Source organism: Ursus americanus, chromosome 1 (genome assembly GCF_024610735.1).
Source record: "Ursus americanus isolate L20-20 chromosome 1, mUrsAme1.1.p, whole genome shotgun sequence".
Lineage (NCBI taxonomy): Eukaryota > Metazoa > Chordata > Mammalia > Carnivora > Ursidae > Ursus > Ursus americanus.
The window spans coordinates 19,414,214-19,433,204 of NC_142127.1; the positions used below are offsets into that span (position 1 = coordinate 19,414,214).

Here is an 18,991-nt window from a genome sequence, read left to right on the forward strand (position 1 = left end):
ATTTAATATAACATACAATACAATATGAATTTAATTATATAAATATATTTAAGTCAATTCTGTTTGTTGTGTATTACAGAATATCACATTTATGGAACGTTCCTGCATGGAATATAGAGTCGACAAATCTGTGTTCTAAACTTAGAATCAATGATTACATTACTGTAATTGTGTGTGGCCAATAAAGTACATCTTGTCATATCCTGAAGTAAAATCTAGAGACAGCACAAGCTATGTCTGAAATGACATGGAAAATCGTAAATTAGGGAAGTGTACCATGTGCAGGACTGTTTTTATTGGGCTGCAGATTAGTGACATGTTCAGTGCTTGCTCTGAATTATTTCATGCCTTTACAACCTTAAGCTTTGTCACAGTTCCATGCACTTTGATCTTGTGTCCTAGGTCTTTGAAATTGCTCAGCTAACACCTAATGGACAGATGGATCTCTGCTATGTGTTTTATATCTGTTTCATTCTTTGTGAACAGGTGGCAGATCTTAGACTTATTCTGATGTGTGGGTGACTTATTATAAGTCAACTTTTAAGTTAGACTTATTCTGATTTATACTTTGTGGTTTTGTGTATTTGTATCTTGCAAGAATATAAGTGCTAGGCTTTGGATTGAAAGTTGCATTGGACCCTAAAATTAAAATTATAATTTCGTGTTATTTAAAATCATTAAGTAAAAAAACATGGTCAGCCACCTCATCTAACAGGGGAAAAGCATCACACATGCAAAATGTATATGTATTTTTTTCCTCCAGGAAAAGAATGATGTAGGGAAAGAACTTTGTAAACCATTGCACTCTAGGGATAAATTCTTTGGGATTCACAATGTATATTTAGAAAGTATTGAGGACTCCTGGAAATAGAAAACTTTAAATTTTGTTTAACTCTGCATTGTTTCCAAATTTATTTAATAACAGCACTCCTCTCTGCGTACTGATCTCAGAGGATGCAGCTGTTCCACTGAACACATTTTGGGATTTCCTGAATGATGATACGTTATCTTCAGCTGGAATCAGATGAAGTGATTACTACAGGAAAGGCAGAGAGGCACCCCAGTCCTTCCTTGTCCCCAGAAGCTGTTAAAATTCAGCATTTTTTTCAATCATCTGTGTACTAACGTGAAGTTTACCAAATGATAAATGCTACTTTACAGTAATTATTTTCATTATGTAAATGTAAACTACCCGCATAACTCAGATGACATTTCCTCAATTCACTTTCGTTGTAAATTGGATTCGCACAAAGCACCCTGGGAAATTCCAGCCATGCAGGGAGGAGGAGGCTAAAAAGAGTTGACACAGGCTTCAGGCCATTGCCTTGTGCTCACTCGGCTAGAAAAGGGTAATGAGGATGGATTTTCTCAGTGTGCTGTTGAGCCAAGGGCTTGAATGTCCTATGGGGCCGTCAGCCCTTGGGCTGGTGGGAGATGTGTTTATTGTTGCTTCTCTGATTCCCTTTAATTATTATAGGTGGTGGTGATTATTGTAGTGGGTACTCAGCTAAAATTTTAAATGTGCAAGAAATATAATTTTGTTTACTTAGTTTGATTATTTATTTGGAGCTCTTCGTACCACCAGGGCCCCCACTTTTTCTTTGGGAGGTCCCCAATTTCTTAGCCATCTGTCATACTGGTCGCCACTTAGAAGGTCCTTATTCCTGGCAGGCTGGCTGACCTCTCTAGAATTGTCCTTTGTGCTGCTTTCCCACCGTGCTGAGCCCTTGGATCTGCAAGAGATGCTCGGTGGTCTTGGCCTTCTTTGCCTGGACACCCCAGGCTTCCATTTCCTGCCTGGCAAAGCAAGGTACATGGTCTCTCTGTCTTTGTTACTAACACCAACATCTCTATTCTTACCAGTCTCACTGCAGACAGGAGAAAGGGGCAGGGAGGTTTTTATTTTTGAGCTAGGAGGTATGTACCAAGGGAAGGGCATCCTTCCCTCAGAAACATCTGACATAACCTTATGGACAAGACTTCTGGCAACCCCAAAGGCAGAATATTGTTAGGCTGTCTGTGTTTGCTCTCAAAATTGTCCTCAAGGAGCACCTGGGTAGCTCAGTTGGTTAAGTGATTTCAGCTGAGCTCTGTGCTCAGCGGGGAGTCTGTTTAAGATTGTCTCTCTCCCTCTGCCTCCCCCCACCCCGTCCCTCCCTGTCTCCACACCCCCCCACCGCTCTGCACATGAGCACTCTCTCTCTAAAAAAAAAAAAAAAGTCTTAAAAAATGTATCTTCCCATCACCTTCTAATTAAAGTTTGTGTTTTTGTAAAGAAAATGTACTTCTTAAATATGCTTCTCCCCTCCCGCAATCCCACACAAAGGTGAAGACTCAGTCTCTGACCCTTCAGAAAGCTGCACTAGGGCTTGAGCACAAAGACATTTACTCCTTGAGAGTCCTGGCTGATTTCTCGGGTTTCCTTCTGCTTCTGGTGCTCCCCCCTCAGGCAGAGGAGTGTTCCAAATGAACAGTCTTTAAGTGCACTTTCCAGACCCTTCCCTTCTTAGGTCTTTTCCTGGGTGGTAGAGAGTGTAATCATATCAACAAACCCTACAGTGATCACATTCACTCTCTTTTCATTTCTTCTGCCAATTTTTACTGAAATTGGAAATTTAAGGCATCTGGGAGTTCTGAAAATTAGTCTACTTTGCAAGGCTGCTTTGAGGACTGAGTGACATGATTGTTATAAAGTGTTGAGCACAGTGTCTGTCCACAGTGTCTGCGGTATTGCTGTTGCTGTTATTATACTGAAATTGTAACCACAGTGATAATTTTATCCCTGGCCACTTTTTTAGTTTTTCGAGTGATAGGCTGGGATGATAGGATCCGATAAGTAAGTCTCTGAGAAAAAAAGGATTTGAATCCTCTGAGAAAAAATGGTAATAGCAATCTTACTTGTTGAGTCAACTTCCTGGGTCAGTTAGAATATTCGGATGAACAACAACAACAAAAAAAATGAATATTCGGATGAGACCCATGTCCAAGGTCAAAGGTATTTCTGTAGACTTGTGTATTTATTAATGGTAAAATTAGCATGCTAATCATGAGAAGACTGGGTACCCTATTCCTTAATGCAGGGTCTTTGTGGTGTCTGGAAAGAAGGGGCCCAGAGAGTTGCATCAAAGAATAATGGGCGTTACAAACAGGGTTGTGGAAAACAGGTATTTAAGGATTCTATTGGGCATCACGCTGAGGATTTCTTCCTTTAAACATATGCTAAGGAAACACAGAACAGACTCCCCCCCCCCCCCATTCGGACAAAACCCTCAGCTCATTTGTATGATGAGTTTCCGGTGGTGACATTACTCCTAGTTCTATTTAGACACGATTCTGCTTCCTACAATGCTGTTTGCTCCAGCTTCGATAACTGGTGGGAGGCTAACCATATGCCAAGCACTAGGTTAGTGCTCAGAATAGAGTGGTGAGTAAGACCGACATGTTTCTGCCATCACAGAGTTTAGAATCAAGTGGGAGAGACAAAGTTTAAATTACACAGTGGGATTTGTAATTGCAAGTGCAATGGGTGTTTTGTAGCAGAGTAAGGTGGTGCCAGAGTATAGGGAAGGGTTCCCTAAGAAAGTGACTTAAGATAGGAAGATCAGGAAGGAATTACTTTGGCCATAGGAGGTACAGCATGTGATTTGGCTCAAGGGCTAGTACACGTGACTGCCGAGGTATGGCAGGGAACTTGGAGCGTTGGAGGAACGGAAGGATGGCCGACATGATGGCAGAGCAGTGAGTGAACGTGGGTGGCCCAGGTGACCACATACAAAGGGGGTGGGAAGCAGCCAGATCAGGTAGGCACTTGCATGTCATGTTAAAACTTTTTCTTTGTTTTGAGAAGAGTGGGAAGCTACCGATGAGCTGTAAGCATGGAAATGCCGTGTAGATGATAAGCTGCACCCAATGTGTACAAATTTGCATTATCAAATGATATAGTATGTCTGTGATATGGAGAAAGAATTGATGCCAGGGGTGTAGTGGGGTGGGGCAGTACATGCTAGAAGACCAGTCAAGAGGCTGCCCCTCTCACTCATACAAGAAAAGGTGGTGGTTTGGGCGAGGGTGGTGACAGTGGGGATAAAGAAACATGGACAGATTGGATTGATGTTTAGGAAGTAAAACTGATGGGTGATTGATTGTATTTGCTCCCTTTTAAATAGAATCCTTAGGATGCTCATTAGGCTATATAGGATGAATAGGTATTTCTAGTGTTTCTAGATAGAAAATAATATTGTGATTGTGTCATGGTACTGCTGTTTCTCAGGTATTTTTTCAAATCAGTAACTTGGAAGTTATTTTTCAGATGACAAGAGTCTCAGGTAGTCTTAAAATTGCTGTTTCAAAACTGAAATAATTATTCTTTTTAGAAGAAAAAATTGGATGAACTAGATGTTTTGTCCACCCAAACGTAGCTTCTGTTTTGTTCTCTCGCTTGTTCACCAGTAATATCTGCTTCTAGAGAGAAGATGTATTGAGAAGTAGATCTATTCCATGTAACTGTTAGAGAATTGAAATTACTAAGAAAAAGAAAATATCATCTCAAGTACACGCTAGTGCAATTTTTGTCATAGGCAAAATTAATCCTTGAATTGCTTAATGATAAATAAAATGGATGCCACCCTACCCTTTTGCTTCATGTATTTTTAAAGCTTATCTACATAGTCCCACCATCGTTGTTTTTCCAGTGAACCTGTAAGGGCAACAGTAAGAAAGGCCTCCTTTATCAAGCCCGACATGTATTGATTAGTCACTGTGGAAATAGCACTTTATTCTTTTTTTTCGAGGGGGAGGAGCACAGCTTAAAAATTTCAGCCTCCCAAGTACCTGTTCCAGTTTGCTTCTTGTGAAGTAGAAAGCAAACAAATTTCTGGCCCTCTTCAAGTTTAGTCACTGCCCAAGTGGCCAATGAGCTACAGGAGAAAGTCCTGCAGAAGAACATTGTGTGGGACTCAGCTTCACTCTGTTTCTGGCGTCCTCTTCATGGCCTTTTCCACTTAACTGATACCAGACAGCTGAGTAAATGATTTTCTTCTGCTTCTCCAGGGAATCTAGAGGGCTTAGCTGAAGCATTTATTGTAAGTAAAGTCAAAGTTGAGTGGAGCCATATTTATGGGATGAGAACACCCCATAAATATCCGTTGACAGATATCAGAGCCCCAGGAGTTCTGGGGCCATACCCGAGCCGTGCCATTGAGCTGAGACCAAGGCACGGGCAAAGGGCTTTAGGCAGGAGGGGAGTGGCTGTGCCCTGAGCCCCTCACACCAGCTGTGCTCAGAAAAAGCCCTCTTCTAAATATAGTATATCTAATGGGCATTGCAAGGCGTCATTTGCTCGAGAGATACGGCTGCTGAAAATAGTTAAATCGTAGTTGTCGTGGAACAGGCACGGAGTAGACAGACCTGGAGAGTCCAATGTCAGGGCTCCTGAGCTGCTTACCTGGTTTATCTTTTATTTAGTTAGTTATTTATTCTTAGAGCGGGGCTGGGGTGGGGGAACGGGAAGAGGGAGAGAGAGAACCTTAAGCAGGCTCCACACTCAGTCCGGAGCCTGACACAGGGCTGATCTCATGACTCTGAAATTGTGACCTGAGCCAAATTGAGTTGGACACTTAACTAACTGAGCCGCCCAGGCACCCCAAGAGCTGTTTACCTGGAGCAGGTTCTTTGACCTCAGGCTTTGATGGTCTCCTCTAGCAAAACAGAAGAATATCAACGATGTACATGTGGGATTGGGAAGATGGTAGGTGTTCAAAAAGTTTTTATTACTATTATTTGCTGGAGTTATTCTAGGGACACATAATTCCTTACTGGTGCTGAGGCTTCATTTGTGCTCTAATCTCCTGACCTCTGCTGGTTCTTTATGTTCCTGAACAGTAGCTTAGTCCGTGTTCTCAAGCATGCAAAGGCAGGAAGGATCCCGTTTCACCTAATTGTGAAGAGCCCCAGGGAAGGGCTCCAGGTGCGGGAGACTGAAAACTATCAGCATTCACAGGAAGTTCGTTGCTTGTGTTATATGTGTCTTTATGTAATTTCTGCTTATTTTTATATTTTTCCTCCTTTCCCTTCCCCACATCTTGGATCCCAACCATTTATGGAATCCTTATTCTTCCCTTGCAGCCTTAGGATGTTACAATGAAGCTAGCATGATATAGTGTAAAGATCACAGTACTGTCTGGAATAGAATTCTCCATCCCATTTCTGCTCCAAGTGACTGTGTGACCATGGGCAGCTCATTGGATTTGTCTGGGCTTCTTTTTCTCTTCCAGAAACTGTGGGCTGTCACATTACCTGGAATTCCATTCGCACATTTGAGGCACTTAGCAGGCCGTAGGTTTTAGTGATCTGAAAGGACCCACTTTATGTCAGAATGCAGTGAAGAATATGAGGCTTGAGATTTCCTTTTAGGCTTCAGAATTTTTAGAAAGTAGAATTCAAGCCAGAAATATTGATAAACAATTTTTAAAAGGTGGTTTTCTGTCTCTGTGGTGTTTGCATTAGCTGATGAGTCCTTCAGATATATTTCTAATCTGCTTTGCTGTCAAGCTACTTTTAATGGATGTTCTAGCCACTGGCAACTAATAATTTGTAATCATAAATGATAAGTAACAGAGGCACTTTGCTTTTCAGTCAGAGGCATCTGTCCACAAAGATGAAATGGACTTAGATCGTGCTGTTAGGTGTCAAACTAAACACAATCATACAGAAAGAGCCTGGAATATTAGTAACAATGCTTATGCTTTCTGGAAGTGTAGATATTCAATCCGAATGCTCTGTGGTGTCCTTGCATGGAATCATAAACTGTCTTCAAAAGTAAATCTTTGTACCTATGAAAATGAAGTTACATTCGGTAGCTCTGCACTGTTGCTGTTAAAATTTTCTGAGGAGTTTTATTGGAATACTTCAGCACACATATCCTCAGACCACAAATATGTTTTGGAAATAGTTTTAGTGTTAATAAAGGATTTTTTTTTTGGTTCTTGTAAAAAGGGCAATGTAATTTTTAAAATAAAATACATTATGGTTTAAATTTTTTCTCGTTTAAACTTTTTTTCCATGTTTTTACATTTTCCATGTTGTGTTTCTATTGATATCCAATGCATAGCTCAGTTATATATATATATATATATGTAAAATATGTATACTGTTTATATATATAACGAACAGGTTTTCTCTGTGAGTTTAGGAAGTACTGCATGGCTTTGAGCCTCTACTGCTAGTAGGAGTTACTAATTAACGCGATAGATTCAGAAATGTAGACTTGAAAATGGCCCTCTCTTCTGGCTTCTGTCAGTGTCCCTCTGCCTCCAGTGGTCCTCTCAATTTCTGGTTTGCTGCTTCAGGTCTAATGAGCTCCAGGAACCAAAACGTTAAAATTGTTCAACTGTGTAGCAAGTAAGTGTAGATAGATCTGAAGGAGAGACCAAATGTCCTCTTCAGGAGCAAAATTACATTTAGCACACAGATTTTGTAAGAGATACTATGTGTCTCATTTATTTTTATATTTCCAGAGTCTAATACACTACTTGCCAAGTAGTAGCTAATGAGTAATTGTTATTTTAGTGAATGAATGCTCAGATGCTACTCTTTTCTCATTCCTTGGGTTCTTTGATATATTTTAGAAAGTGTGATTCTTAGATATTTGTCCACTGTGCAAGGGAAGCATGACTTTAATTACTCCACGGTTGATGTGAAGGCTTTTTAAGAAGCGGAAGCTACTACATAAATTTCAGGCTATTTCTTGGAGGTGAGGCATCTTACCAGTTAGTGTTGTTTTATTTCACATTTGGTTATGTTGAGGTTTATGAGTGCTTTGGTACAGTAATTATCCACAAATAATTTGGTTAAGATATTAAAGCTTTGCATTGACATTCCTGTCATTCCTCAACCCCACTGCCCAAGTTAAAAATAAAGCAATGTCAGGATAATAAAAGCTGTGGTTGAAAAAAATGCACAGTAAAATAAACATCTTTTCCTGTTGGATGAACGGCATTGTCAGGGTTGCTGCCTCAAACAGTGGCAAATGCTCTGTGAAAGCCAGCATGTGTTTATTCTCTCTGACTACTTGAGTTCCCTTTTTCCTTTGTTGTAGGCATTTTCATGACTGCCACACCTGAAACATAGGCATCCAGCAGGTCGGCTTCAATATGATGATTTAGATTGGGAGATATATTCATCTCAACCAATTCACTTAAGGCTAACTTAATTAAGAGAATAAAATGTGCCAGCACTTTTCTGCTTCTAGGGGAATATTACATTAGAACATGCACATATTTGCACTTTCTGCAAAAACACAGGCAGAAAAAAAAAAGAAAGAAAGCGGAATCACAGTCTTATATATGAATGTGACCCAAGAATTCATCCATGCTACCCTTTCACGTCCAGAGATTTTACTTCTAAACCAAAATGTTAATGTGTTAATTAAAACTGATGTGATTTCAAAGATTTAGCAGTTTATTCCAAAGTAACTGGGCTTGTTGCACAGAAAAGGTAGTAACTTGCAGGCGGATGATGTTTTTATATAATGTTGGTCCAGGTGAACAAGTACTGAATTATTATTCCTATTATACCACTGAAATATTTTCTGAGAATGTAACACAGCATGAGTTTTAGACTCATACTATGTCTAATTAAACTTTTAATCCTTTACTGGTTCAAAATTTTGTTTTATTTGTATTACTTGAGACCTGTTTTCAATTAAGAAATACCAAATGTGGAGCACCTGGGTGACTTAGTCAGTTAAGTGTCTCCTTCGGCTCAGGTCATGATCCCAGGGTCTTGGGATTGAGCCCCAAATCAGGTTCTCTGCTCAGTGCTCCCTCTCCCTCTGTCCTTCCTCCCACTCAGTCTCTCTCTGTCAAATAAATAAAGAAATCAATACAATCTTAAAAAAAAAAAAAAAGAAATAGCAAATGATTGATGTTTAAAAGTTTACGTTTCTTTAGATTATTTATCTCAGATATATATTGTGACCATAATCTCATTTTATGTATGTGGAAAGTTTAAAGGTGATATTCATTTTCTCCATGCAACTGCTCAAAACTTTAATATGTTCTATTTCTCTACTTGTTCAAGTGATACAAGATTTCTCAAACTGTAGTTCACATTTTACTTCAATATGCATGTTTTCTGAAATGGCAAAATCCCTCAGGGCTATGTGATTTTCACTAGTGTGTGTGTTTAAAGTTCATAGGCAAACACAGCTGAATAAATCATGGAACACATTTTCTCTGTATGCCTGAGAAATGCAAATTGTTATAGGTCAATTGCTGAGAGGTCTTGTCTCCCTCTTGTATATCTTGTTTGCAATTTGTTTTTCATTTATTCCAAGCGTACACAATTCACTTTATATTTGCTAGTTACTTACATGTTCAGTTGTCTGCAAAGTTTGCTTTTAACATGAGGAGAAACTATTCTCCCCCGACTATGCCTTCCTAAATGTACTGACTAATGCTTATCAACATTTCCAGGGCTAGGAGGGGGAAATCATTGCTCACATACCACCTTGATTACTTGTACTCATTTTCAAAGGAATATTAACTAACAGATTGGAGAGATCATAGCTAAGCTAAGAAACAGATCTATCCACCTTGTGATGTTAGGATCACATATACCAATGCACACCCTGGAAGAGACTCTTTTCAAATGCAGGGCAAGAGCCCATGCTTAGTCTCACAGATCTGGAGTCCCATTCTAGTCTACCATGTACTAGCTGTGTAACCTTAGATGTGCTTTATAACTTCTCTGAGCTTCATTTCTCTAAATGATAAAATAAGCATTCTAGCCCCATGTCAGAGGACTGTTGTAAGGATAGGAAGGAACTGGGCATATCACTAGTGGTGTATGACAAACCAGCTCTCTGTTTGTTTGTTTTTAATGTCTTGATTTGCCTTGATTTGTAGTGTGGTGTAAATACTCTCATCATGGTTGATTTCAAACTACGAATGATTTAACAACCACCTGGTAAAATTCTTGAATATGTAACAGCCCTCTGGTACCATCCAAACCCAGCACAGCACAGCTAGCCCTTAACAAATGGTGAGAATTACTTCCTAATAATTGTATTTTGTCTTCCATTGATCTAAGAAAATTTTTACTGTTTGGTGCATTTCTATATAAATGGAGAATGTGAAAGCTAAGGGAAGAATAGTAATGTATAAGGTTTAAAAAATTAATGATTTCAAATAACAAAGAAGAGCTACCGTAACAATTTTGAGAGTAGGTGAAAAACTTACAATAAGAAGGAAACATTTTAATAAGAAAATGTGTTAGTAAAATGCTTTAAAAGTAAGAATAAAGATCACTTTGTAAGATGTTCTAGATGAATTAAATTTAATATTAGCTTTTTTCAGATTGGTTAGAAATGGTTTGATTCTTCTGGTCTTACGTTCTTTACACAAAAAAGTCCCAAGGGGAAAATTGTGTGTATTTGATACCTTAACAAATAAAAGATAAGCAGACAGCCATTATTTAAAAACCTACTACTTTCAAAAAGAGCTTTTTTCAGTTTCATCTAGTAGCCATTTTATATTATTCAAAACTGATTTTAGATTTTAAAGTTTACTATAAGGTTATATTTTTGGAAGTATTTCTTTACTGAGTAACCATGGCAATTTTTTTTTCAATAATGAAAATTTGCATGCATGGTCTGACATGATAGACAAGGGATGGCATACTTGAACTGAGATTGCTCTAGAACATCTGGACACATGAAGCCTGTAAGTGACTTTCATGTAGCAATGAACATCTCAATTTACAAAGCACAAAATTGTGGGTGATCGAGGAGAAAATTACCAGAATTGCGGGCAGTTGATGAAATCAGCTTGTGCTGAGAGTACCATTTTTTATGTGTATTTACTGTGCCACGAGCAGTCCGTGCTGGGACACCACACCTGGGAAATGTGTGGACAAACTCAAGGGCATTTCTGTGAGTAAAAGCTGACTTCCTCCAATGAAACTCCTCTGTCCGTTTCAGCAAGAGGAGGCTCCAGGATGGGAGCACTGAAAGGACATGAGGGTATTTTCTAGGTTAATCTCACTTATAAAGTGACAGAGGCCACGGGCACGGTAGCTCTACATATCCAGACAAGGTTGTGAGGAAGAACTGGGTAGACTGTATGTCAGAACCCCAAAACTGATGTCTTGCTAAAGTGAGAGATCCTCACTGCCGCATGTGGCCGCAAAAGGAAATACCCATTTCTGCGGGGTTGTGTATGTCTCTTCCTAAGTGCCATGTGACTCTGTACACATTTCCTGTTCCTAGAGATATAATGGATGTGCATGAAAACATATTCCATGAAGTTTTGGGTGTTTGATCAGATTTGGGGAAAGAGGGAAAGGCTGCGCCTTCTTTCTCTTACCTAAGTCAATTAAAATGTTTCTCAGGGTGTGAATTGCCTTTATTATCACAACCTAGTGCAGGCGCAAAGGTTACATGGTTAAGCCCGTAAAGTTTTCTCAGGTTCATGTTACAATTAAGTAAAGTGAAAGAGAGGAAAGTATTCTTTTCCCATTGACACAAAACATGATTACTTGCCATCCTTATGAAACATTATATCGTCAGCCTTCTGGATGAGGCTGCGGGTTAGATACAAAACAATGTGAGAAACATCAAAGGACGCTCTTTTATCTGTCCATTTCTTTGTGGGACTCTTTCCCATGAAAACATATTCATTAATTAAAAGATTTGGTGTATTACAAACTAATGTTGGAAGCTTGACCCAGAGTCAGTACCTATGAGAAGTCAAAGTATGTATATTTCAGGGATCTGAGGGGCAGAATTTCCATAAGAAGTTCAATGGTGCTGCTGCTGTTTTTAGTATATCCTCTCCCATCAGATATTTTGTTTCATGCAATTCACTCTGCAAGCAAAATCCAAAAGCGGGGACACCTATTTAACAAATGGAAGTATATTTTAGGTACTTTGTCAGGTTATTTATTTTTTTAAAACACATTTCTCTTCCGAGCCACCTGCAGTAGCAGTATTGAGCTGAAGGCTTGGAAACATGTAAACTCCTACTTTATTAAAATCCTGGGTTTAGGGCTTTTCTTTTGGATTGAAACATTGTTTAACTAGAAAGCATTAATATTGAGTTAGATATATAGGCTTTGGAACATAATGATTATAATGATACCTATCATTTATTAAGTGTGTACTGGCACCACATTGTACCACTGATCTCAGAACAGCCCTGCAAGTCAGTGCTTTTATTCTGTCTCTTACGTAGTTAAGGACACCAAGGCTCAGAAAGTGGAATTAACTCGTCCAAGTTGACCTCGCTGGTAAGAGACGCAGTGGGGATTTCAACAAAGGCAAACTGATCCAGCCTCCACACTCTTAACGGCCAGATTATATTGTCCCCTTGAACCCATAATTTCATACTGGTTGTGTTGGGAAGTGGGCAAATTGACCCATTTTTGTGTGGATGGCGGCATGGGATCTCTGAGTAATTGACGCCCATCTTTTGCCCGTAGGCCCCTGGGGAAGGTGTACGGGAGACTGTGGACCAGGTGGAGTGCAGAGTCGCGCACTGTGGTGTTTCCACTTGGAAGGGTGGACGAGTCACCTGTCTAACTGCGATGAGAACAGCAGGCCTCCAAAGGAACGAAGCTGCTTCCGGGTGTGTGACTGGCACAGCGACCTCTTCCAGTGGGAGGTCTCTGACTGGCACCACTGCGTGCTCGTTCCTTCCAGCCCCGGCCCAGCCAAGCCTCGGACCGCAGAGTGCGTGACGGCGCAGCATGGGCTGCAGCACCGGACTGTGCGCTGTATTCAGAAGTTGAACAGAACCAGGGTTGTAAATGAAATATGTGAACACTTTGCCCCTCAGCCCTCCACGGAACAAGCTTGCCTCATTCCCTGCCCCCGGGACTGTGTTGTATCCGAGTTCTCACCGTGGTCCGAGTGCAGCAAGGGCTGTGAGAAGCGATTGCAGCACAGGACCCGGGCGGCCATCGCTCCCCCTCTGTATGGCGGGACTCAGTGTCCCAATCTGACGGAGTCCAGAGCCTGCGACACTCCCATTTCCTGTCCTCTTGGCGAAGAGGAATATACTTTTAGCCTTAAAGTAGGACCATGGAGTAAATGTAGACTGCCTCATCTTAAAGAAATTAACCTAAGCGGAAGAACTGCTCTGGATTTTAGCTCTGATTCCAAGGAACGAGTCGCCTTTCGACCTCAAAGTTACAAGCCGCATCCCATTTCCAAGCCCTGGGACTTAGAGATAGGTTATCAAACCCGGCAGGTCTGGTGCACCAGAAGTGATGGAAAAAATGCTATGTTAAGGTAAGGAGGACTTCAAGTGTTTTTATCTTTGATTCACCTATATATTTTACAATGTAATTTTATAAGGTTTGTTTATGATTCCCTACAAAAGGAAAGTTATAACCAGGTTGGGATTTGGATTTTTAGAAGTTTCATTGGAGAAGTTTTCAATTTCAATTATGAATATTTCAGAGTATAGACCAGGCAGAGCTCTGAATTCTTGCAATTAGTAGTGCAACTATATAGGATAAAGCATATATTACCACGGTTTATCAAACTATCAACCAGTTTACAAAAATAGTTTATCATTTTTCATAATATTCAGGTTTTTTATTTGTTTTTGTTTACTTTTGTTTTCATGAGTAAGAAGGTTCTCTAACATTTTAGTTGTAGATTTTTTTTTTATAGTAGTAATAATAGCAGTAAGTTAATCCAAGAATACTTTCTTTGGCATTGATTTGAAAAAAAATATTACCTTGTTCAGCAATAAACAGAATTACAAGCCTATAGAGGGAATGGACTACAACTTTTAAAAAGGTTAGTTTAGGCTTAAAAATTATTTGTAACTGTTTTACTTTCAGTTCTAGTACCAAAAAATCATGACCAAAGTATATAGACGTATGTTCAAAGTCGTATTTGTTTAATTTTCCCCCAGAAGGTCTTAAATGGAAACACTGGTATATTACCAAGTTTTTCCAAATTTAAATGCCTTTCATGAGTACTTAAATAACAAAACAGTGAAACACTTGTCCCTAGAATTAATCATTATCATGAGTTACTGTTTTCTTGGAATCCACAGCTGGCTGGGAGAGGCTCAAAAGACTACCTCTGCTATTCAAGAACAAAGTAATGTGATGATTGTTTTTTTTTTTTTTCATTTGACTTCACAAATGAGCATATTTTATCTTTGATGCTTCATTCTGATTTATGCCATATGCAATTGGCAAGTCCATTGAAGAGTGATTTTCTGTCTTTTATTGCCTGCCTCTGTGAAGCCCAAAAGATTAAGCAGATGATTTGGGTGAATATTGTTTGAATGTGTATGTGGGATTCTGTAAAGACATTGTTTTCTTAATATTCCAGAGAGTGTTTTCATTTTTAGCTTGCTTGTTTTTGCTATGTTGTTGTTGTTGTTTTTAATTAAGAGACTTTATTTTTTAGAGAGGTTTTAGATTTACAGAAAAATTGAGTGGAAAATAGTTTCCGTATATCTTCTCATTACTCCCCTCCACATGTACAATTTCATACATACATCTTGCATCAGTGTAGTGTACTCGTTACAATTCATGAGCCATATCAATGTAATACTATCGTGCATAGTTTACGTTAGAATTCACTGTGTTGTCCATTCTATGGGTTTGGCCAAGTGTATAATGATATGTATCCGCCATTACTGTATCATATAGAATCGTTTCACTGCCCTGAAAATCTGTGCTCCTCTTATTGATCTCACCTTTCCTCTTCCCAGTTCTGGTCCCTGATGTTCAATGATCTTTTCACTGGTTGCATAGTTTTATCTTGTCCAGAGTGTTGTATAGTTGGGATGATACAGTAGTTAGCCTTTTCCTATTGGCTTCTTTTGCTTAGCAATATGCATTTAAAGTTCCTCCACGTGTATCCATGGCTTGATAGCTCAGTTCTTTTTATCACTGAATAGTATTTGTTGGTTTACAAACTACCCCCCACCCCCACCCCTTATACACAGGGCAGGGAGAGACCAAAGAAAGAGGAGACTGCTCCAGATTGGTAGATGACATTTTAATAATCAAGAGAACTTACTTATGGGGCTTGTTTTAGGTGGCTGCAAAATGAGTAGATCTCTGTACCCACCTGCCAAATCTTAAAAGTTTATATAGATGCCTTCATGGGATCCAGTCACGTATATCATCTAGATGGTCTCAAAACACGTTACTCCCTTGAGGCTATGTCCTTGGAGAAGCTCCCACTGTGTGCAGGGCATATATTCCAAAGATAAGGGAGGGAGTGAGGAGCCTCCAGTTGCCCAGGTCCTGCGCAAGGTCAACTGGTAGTCATATCCTCTTGATTACCTCCTCCACCAGTATTCCATTGTATGGCTATATCACAATTTGTTACCCATTCACCTGTTGAAGGACATCTTGGTTGCTTCCAAGTTTGGAAGCTATAAATAAAGTTTCTATAAACATTCATCTGCAGATTTTTGTGTGAACATACGTTTTCAACTCATTTGGAAAAATACCAGTGGGCACATTCCTGTATTTTGTGGTAAGAGTTTGTTTAGTTTTGTTAGAAACTGCCGAACTGTCTTCCAAAGTGGCTGGATCATTTTGCATTCCCACCAGCAATAAATGAGAGTTCCTATTGCTTCACATTCTGGCCAGCATTTGCTATTGTCAGTGTTTTGGATTTTGGCCATTTTTTAATAGGTGTGTAGTGGTATCTTGTTTTAATCTGTAATTCCTTAATCACATATGGTGTTCAGCATCTTTTCATATGCTTAGTTACCATCTGTTTATCTTCCTTGGTGTGAGGGGTCCAGATCTTTTGCCTATTTTTTGAGTTGTTTTCTTATGGATGAGTTTTACAAATTCTTTTTATATTTTGGATACCAGTCCTTTATCAGATATGTGTTTTGAAACTGTTTCCTTCCAACTGATGGCCTGTCTTTTCATTCTCTCAAAAGTGTCTTTCACAGAGAAGAAGTTTTTTTTTTTTTTTTTTTTTAATCTTAATGAAGTCCAATTTATCAGTATTTCTTTTGTGAACTATTTTTTGGTGTTCCATCTAAAACAAGTTCTTTAAACCTAAGATCAACTAGATTGATCCTATATTGTTTTCTAGGGGTTTTATAGTTTTACATTTTACATTTAGGTCTATGATCCCGTCTAATTCTTGTGAAAGGATAAGGTAGATGTCTGAATTCTTTTTTTTTTTTTTTTTTTTTTGCGTGTGGATATTCAGTTTTTCTAGTATCATCTGTTAAAAAGACTCTCCTTTCTCTTGAATTGCCTTTGCTCCTTTGTTAAAGATTATTTGACTGGGGGCGCCTGGGTGGCACAGCGGTTGAGCGTCTGCCTTCGGCTCAGGGCGTGATCCCAGCGTTGTGGGATCGAGCCCCACATCGGGCTCCTCTGCTAGGAGCCTGCTTCTTCCTCTCCCACTCCCCCTGCTTGTGTTCCCTCTCTCTCTGGCTGTCTCTATCTCTGTCGAATAAATAAATAAAATCTTTAAAAAAAAAAGATTATTTGACTGTATTTATGTCAATCTATTTCTGGGCTCTCTGTCTTTATTCCATTGATTTATTTATCTATTTGCCAGCGAAACAATGTCTTAAATACTGAAGCTGTATAGTAGTCTTGAAGTTGGGTAGTGTCAGTCCTCTGAATTGTTCTTTTTAAATATTGTATTGACCTGGGCCTTTTGTTTTTTCATATAAACTTTAGAATCAATTTTTTCAATAAACAAAATAATTTGCTGAGATTTTGATTGGGATTATTTGTAGTGTATGGAGCAATTTGCAAAGAAATAATATCTTGATAATATCGAGACTTCCTCTCCATGTACCTGGAATATTTCTCCATTTATGTACATCTTTGATTTCTTCATTGGAGTTTTATACTTTATATCATGTAAATCTTATACATATTTTATTAGATTGATACACAAGTATTTCATATTTTTGGTGCTAATATAAATGTATTGTGTTTTTAATTTCAAGTTCTAATTTTTTCTTGCTAATGTACAAGAAAGCAATTGACTTTTCTATATTAATCTTGTATTCTGCACCCTTTCATGATCACTTACTAGTTCCAGGACTTTGTGTTGTTATTGTTGATGAAGATTCTTTGGGATTCTCTGTGTAGACAAGCATATCATTTGTGGGCAAAGGAAGTCTTATTTCTTCCTTTCCAATTTGCAGTCCTTTCATGTCCTTTTCTTGTCTTACTGTATTATCTAGGACTGTCAGTATGATGTCAAATAGAAGTGATGAGGATGGACATCCTTGCCTTGCTCCTGATCTTAGCAAGAAAGCATCCGGTTTCTCACAATTAAGAATGATGCTAGTCGTAGGTTTTTTGTGGATATTCTTTTTTTTTTTTTTAATATTTATTTATTTGAGAGAGCGAGAGAGCAGGAGCATATGCGTGAGTGCAAGCAGGGGGAGGGGCAGAGGGAGAAAAACTCAGGCAGAACCTGTCAGGGGGCTCAAACTCAAGACCCTGAGATCATGACCTGAGCTGAAATCAAGAGTTGGATACTTAGTTGACTGAGCCACCCAGGCAACCCATGGATATTCTTTATCATGTGGAAGAACTACCCCTATGTTCCTAGTTTGCTGAGAATTTTTGTCATGCATTGGTGTTGGTTTTTGTCAAGTGCTTTTTCTGTATGTATAGATATGATTGTGTAATTTTACCTTAGTCTGTAGATATGTTAGATTGTGTTAATTGATTTTTGATTGTTGAACCAGCTTTGCATACCTGGAATAAATTGCATTTGGGTATAATGTAGTATTTTTTTTTATGTGTTGTTGGGTATTATTTGTTAATATTTTGTTGAGGATTTTTGCACATATGTTTATAGGAGATATTGGTATTAGTCTTCTTTTCTTATGTCTTTGCATGATTTTTGGTAATAGGGTAATGCTGGCCTCATGAATGAATGGGGAAATGTGTACTCTGCTTTGGTTTTCTGAAATAAATTATAGCAAATTAGTATAGTTTTTTTCTTCACTGTTTGGAAGAATTCACAGTTGACCCATTGGGGCTTGGTGTTTTCTGGTTTGGCAGGTTATTAATTATTGATTCAATTTCTTTAGTATATGGACACCTATTCATATTAAAGATTTTTCATTGTGTGAGTTTTAGCAGGTTGTGTATTTCAAGGAATTGATCCATTTGTCTAATTTATCAAATTTGTAGGCATAGATTTGTTCATCATATTCCTTTATTATCCTTTTAATGTCCATGAGATCATTTTTGATGACCTCTCTTTTATTACTGATATTAGTACTTTGTGTCTTCTTCTTGTTCTTGTTCTTGTTCTTGTTCTTGTTCTTCTTCTTCTTCTTCTTGTTCTTCTTCTTCTTCTGTTTCTTCTTCTTCTTCTTCTTCTTCTTCTTCTTCTTCTTCTTCTTCTTCTTCTTTCTTCCTTCTTCCTTCTTCCTTCTTCCTTCTTCCTTCTTCCTTCTTCCTTCTTCCTTCTTTCTTCTTTCTTCTTTCTTCTTCTTTTTTAATTTAGTTAACCTGGCTAGAGGCATATCAGTTTTACTGATTGTTTTTGAGAACCAGCTTCTGGTTTCAGATATTTCTCTACCGATTTTATGCTTTCAGTTTTGTTGATCTCAGTTCTAATTTTTATTATTCTCTTTTGCCTACTTTGGATTTAATTTGCTCTTCTTTTTCTAGTTTTCTAAGGTAGCTTAGGTTATTGCTTTTAGGTATTTTCCTTTTGCTCTGCTATGTGAATTCAGTGCCATAAATTTCTTTCTAATCATTGCTTCCACTACATCCCACAAATTTTAATAAGCTGCATTTTTATTTTCATTCAATTCCAAATATTGTTTAACTTCTCCTGTGACTTCTTCTTTGACCCATGCATAATTTCAGAGGGTGGTGTTTAATCCCCAAGTATTTGGGGATTCTCTAGCCATCTTTCTGTTATTGATCTTTAGTTTAATTCCGTTGTGTCCTGAGAGTATACTTCGTATGATTTCTGTTCTTTTAAATTTGTTAAGGTGTGTTT

At 38.5% G+C, this 18,991-nt stretch overlaps 1 protein-coding gene across 2 annotated transcripts in view; it reads left to right on the top strand.

The window, feature by feature from the left end:
* The window catches only part of THSD7B (thrombospondin type 1 domain containing 7B), an 818,519-nt gene that overhangs the window by 251,974 nt on the left and 547,554 nt on the right, over positions 1-18,991 (top strand). For both annotated transcript variants that reach the window (XM_087858825.1, XM_045782780.2), the window contains exon 3: positions 12,478-13,288. In XM_087858825.1, coding sequence (XP_087714951.1) covers positions 12,478-13,288 — 811 coding nt within the window. The remainder of the gene's footprint in view (positions 1-12,477; positions 13,289-18,991) is intronic.